The sequence below is a fragment of the Cicer arietinum genome, chromosome 7 (genome assembly GCF_000331145.2).
Source record: "Cicer arietinum cultivar CDC Frontier isolate Library 1 chromosome 7, Cicar.CDCFrontier_v2.0, whole genome shotgun sequence".
Lineage (NCBI taxonomy): Eukaryota > Viridiplantae > Streptophyta > Magnoliopsida > Fabales > Fabaceae > Cicer > Cicer arietinum.
In genome coordinates, this window is record NC_021166.2 from 2,916,654 (window position 1) to 2,921,068 (window position 4,415).

General features: G+C 35.4%; 1 protein-coding gene across 4 annotated transcripts in view; it reads right to left on the reverse strand.

Annotated features, from left to right (window-relative positions):
* The window catches only part of LOC101492125 (zinc finger CCCH domain-containing protein 64), a 6,221-nt gene continuing 1,806 nt past the window's right edge, over positions 1–4,415 (reverse strand). Inside the window, exons 5-13 of one of the 4 annotated variants that reach the window (XR_012161313.1) lie at positions 4,343–4,408; positions 3,363–3,480; positions 2,514–2,959; positions 2,017–2,302; positions 1,620–1,713; positions 1,319–1,464; positions 762–1,158; positions 529–643; positions 1–94 (exon numbers count right to left, since the gene is read on the reverse strand). Coding sequence is in view for 1 of the 4 variants with exons in the window: in XM_073363736.1 (XP_073219837.1) it covers positions 1,030–1,158; positions 1,319–1,464; positions 1,620–1,713; positions 2,017–2,302; positions 2,514–2,959; positions 3,363–3,480; positions 4,343–4,408 (1,285 nt within the window). In the remaining 3 variants the exon portion in view is untranslated. Of the gene's footprint in view, positions 95–173; positions 1,159–1,318; positions 1,465–1,619; positions 1,714–2,016; positions 2,303–2,513; positions 2,960–3,362; positions 3,481–4,342; positions 4,409–4,415 lie in introns of those variants that run through there. The other 3 variants (XR_012161311.1, XR_012161312.1, XM_073363736.1) reach the window with 3 other exon arrangements.

Sequence of the window (4,415 nt, forward strand, 5' to 3'; positions counted from 1 at the left end):
TAATAATGGTAGAAAAAAAAATTGTGACCATTCTTTGTTGTGTTGTTCCATAAGCATCCAAGGCTCTGCTTTCAACAGGAAGATAGATTTTATCCTAAAAAAACAAAATAAAAGGTGCCGAGCCGCATTATTAAATAATGGAGGAATCCATTAGTCGTGACAAAACGATCAAATCGATCACAGCAAAAAGTTGTAACTTTTCTATTAACTATTCAATGGAACGTGTTGACGGGTAAACAGACGCGGTTAATGGCATAACACAGCAAACAGTGTTGAATTTTTAGACACATAAAAGGCTTAAAAAGACTAAAGATAGGGATATGGGAAGTTCTTTATGATCCATTGATACCAAAATAACAAATGAAAAGGACCAACCAAATCATAAGAAAATAAATACCAAAACAACTAGCTTCTACAGTGTTGAAATTCAACAAAAAGGTTGAAACTGGCCTTCGAGAAATACACATTTGTAAGCAAATCATACGAACTTTTACCCTAGGCAAATGAAGTTCAGATATCTTAATTTACCTGCATAAAGCAGGTGCACATCCAACTGTTTCAAAACATGAACACCGCACTGCTTGTTCACCAACGCATATAGCCTAAGTGATTGGATAGCCACTTCAGTTTGGCCATTGACCGCCTGGAATATGTGGAATACCAAGGTTGAGGTGTATATACAATGGGCATATATTTTGTCCCACAAAAATTGCCATCCAAGCTTCAAGAAGTCAATAAGAGGAAAGGAAAGTGAAGCTCACCACAGGAACCGCCGATATAAGTGACCGATTGAAATCGTGCAGGACTATCAAGTTGCTCTTAAGCACCAACTCATGGATTAAATGATGTAAAATCAGTTCGTTCCAATAACCAAGCAACAGAAGGTTGACGATTGCAAAATTGAACATACACCTTTTAGTTTGAAATCCAGCGGGCCAAGCAATTGGGCATATGTAGCCAATAGATGCACTAGGAATCAACTTAATCATCATGGTGTCGCTGTAAATTGAGAACTTAATGTATGAACAATCAATGGCTTGGATCATATTCTTGAAATCGGTTCTTGAAATCTTCAACAATTTTCATCTCTTCCTCTTTGTTATGTTTGCAATTTCTCCAATCTGCATTATCTGCCATATTAAGCAACCCCGCCAGAACCTGATACATTTTTCAAGTCTTACTCTTGCTGATAAATACAATAATGTTATTAAAAAAATAAAAACTAATCACTGATGACCTCTTTTAGGAGAAAATATGGTTAAGAAATAATATTGATATGTTTCTATGTTTACTGAGTATTTTGCTTTTAGACGGCTACCTCACGTCCAAATTGGGCAGGAAATATCTCTTTCTCCTCAACATGATGCAGCAGAATTGTGCCTCCTGGGACTTCAACATAGAACAAGCTTGAATTCCCATCAATTTGTGTCTTCAAAAACTTTCTTCCATCGGAAATGCTATCGACTGAGTTGCAATGAAAAACAAATAACTAGTAAGTTAAGATTGGTAACAAGGAAATTAAGGGGGAATGAGGGTTATGGAGAACTTAAAGTATCCAAGTCTGACAAGGACCACAAAAGCAGTGAAATACAAAGCATGGCCAGAAGATTAATGCTTACATTTCTTCACCACAAATTTAAATCCCAACTTTTGTGCAGCTAAATTGAACGCTTTTTCAACCAAAAATGCTTTGGGAGATGGAATGGGAATGACCTACATAAAAGGGTAAACTGTCAATCACATAAAAGTTGAAATCATGTAGCTATCAAGCAAGGGAAAAAAGAAACTCAATTAAGAAGCTACTACAGTTAGAACTGAAAATAACTAACCAAAAAATGATGAATAGATCTGTTATCTAATGTGGAATCAAGCAAATTATATAAGGGGCAAGTGTACAGCCATGAAAGGTAGGGAGGAGAGGGAAGAAAGACAGCTCATTAAACAAACAAAGTGCAAAGAGCATTTTCTAGTCCGGATTTCAACTACTTTGCAACTAGTAACACAAACTTCTTTCACCTGAAGATTGGCATGAGTGCCACGTATGGAAGCCAGCTCAAAAAAGATTACTTCCTTTTCTTGGTTCTTGTAATATCTATTGAGACTGTTCTGAAACCCTAAGAGCTCAACTTCAGATTCAGAAGACAGAGATAAGGTACTTGGCATATGCTCAACTGGTAGTATCAGCACATGGTCTTCAACAAGCGGACCTTTAGCTAGTGCTAAATAGTAATTTTCCCCAATACTTATGATTAAATGGGACTCCACATTGGAACTTGACAAGCAGAACCAACATTCTCTTGATCTGCAGTTGTATTGTAGAATATGTCAAGGGAAAAAAGCTTTTATGTTCAAGTAGACAAGGAAAAATCAAATAAACAAAGATAAGGAATAATAAAACCAAAATCTTACCAGTTACCGAGTGAGTACTAATTTAAATCAATAATTCACAGATGAATATATCACTAAATAACATAAGTACATTAACTTGGAAATTAATTAATCGAAAGACAGACCTGCTAGGCCTAGTGTTTTCGGATCCACGCTTCCTGGAAGGATCCCTATCACCTTCATCCTGCAAGCTGTGCCTAAAGCTGCAATCTGGACCCCTTTCACATTTTCCCTTGTTCAAAAAATCAAAACAAACACCTCTCATGCAGTGCTCCCTTGCATCTGTGTCGTGTCGATAATTGCATTGCTCTCCTCGCGGACAAGAGCCAGAAGATACAAATTTGAAACACATTTTATCGCCAGCTTCATGTTTCTGTCGCTTTTGTGAAACGTCATATCTCCAATGTTGAGAATCAGAGATACCATCACTGGATCTCTTTACAGTATCATTTGGAGAGGCTTTTTTCTCCGCAGATGTGTATGGTGATAAGGTGGTATTTGTGGTTTTCATGGCAATCTCAGTGGAAGACATGGTGGATGCAGGTGTTGGAGAAATTGCATGAATAAATTTCTGAAATATAAAAGTGATCAAAATTTTACAGCAATGAAAGTGCCTTATAGAGAGAGATACATAAGGGCATGTTTATTTTCTCTATAAGAAAATACGTACTATTTGAACTGACAGTTCTGTATTTAAGTATTTACCAGAATAGGTCCTGTCCTCCACCCCCTCTACAGAAAGTCCATATATATAAATATACAATAGTGACACACACAAACATATGGATAAGACAGCTCATAGGAATTCCTCTAAAGAATAAATATATAAAATTTGCAGGTATGATCATAATAAGAATCATCACGCTGAAGAACAAATAATCAAAGCCCACTACCATATGAAAGTGATCGAGAAATTTTAAATTCTGGTCAAATAAAATCAATAACAGTGGTATGCTACAGAAGAAAAGCCAAACCTGCTTATCTCTATTTCCAACAGACGCAAGCCCTATGAAGCGGGTAACGTGCACGGCATCAACATTGGAATATGGTTCGCGGGCATAGTAAATACCTTTAGAACCTGCAATATGATAGCTACAAAAAAAGGATAAACTATTATGACCAAAGGCCCGGCTTTGACAAAGACTATGTGAGATTCAACAAAATGCACAATTGCCATACCAAATTCCTCCAGAAAAATAAAATACCAATTCCAATCTAATGAATATGAGCTAACCTCCTATAAGCAAGATCTTCATGATATCCCCACCAAGTTTAATAATTATAATTAATTTTATAATAATGAGTCCAACCAAATCCCATTTTCTCTTTACCACTTGGAAATTGTCATTCCCACTTATAAGGATTTCAAATTGTGCCTACAATAGATATAACTAGTACTACTTTTGTTCCTAAATATAAGTCTTTTTTATCAATTCACAGGAATAAAAAAAATTAAATAATCTTCTTGCTGTTAACATTAAATTGTTCAACAATGTGTATTGATTTCCAAAATTGCATTTCAATTATTGTGAATCATATTTTTTCACTTAATTAATGATTGTCCCGGGTTTTTAAATAATTAGGGGTATTTTGTTAAAAAAAAACAATTAATACACCTAGCAATTTGGAAACAGGCTTATAAAAAGGACAAATTTTTTAAAGGAACTTACATTTAGGGGCTGAGGTAGTATATGGCAATATTCTTTCAATTGAGCAATGAACCAGAGGGCTTATATTTTAGAAGCTCAAGGTGCACAATACACTAGATACTATGAAATCAGGATTATGCATACAATTTATTTTTTTTAAATAGAAAATGCGTAATTAGTTTATCACTATTGTGATTGCATGTGGAACTTTCAGCAAGAATATGTAGCTGCTCCATTTTTATTTGTGTTGGAGAGGAGGGCCATGGATAATCAGATATATTGTGAGCCATCTATTCAACAATTACCGTGGTTTAATCTCTTGTACTAAATCTGATATGGTTGAATCGCTGCCTGTAGAATCTGATAATCCAGCAGGAA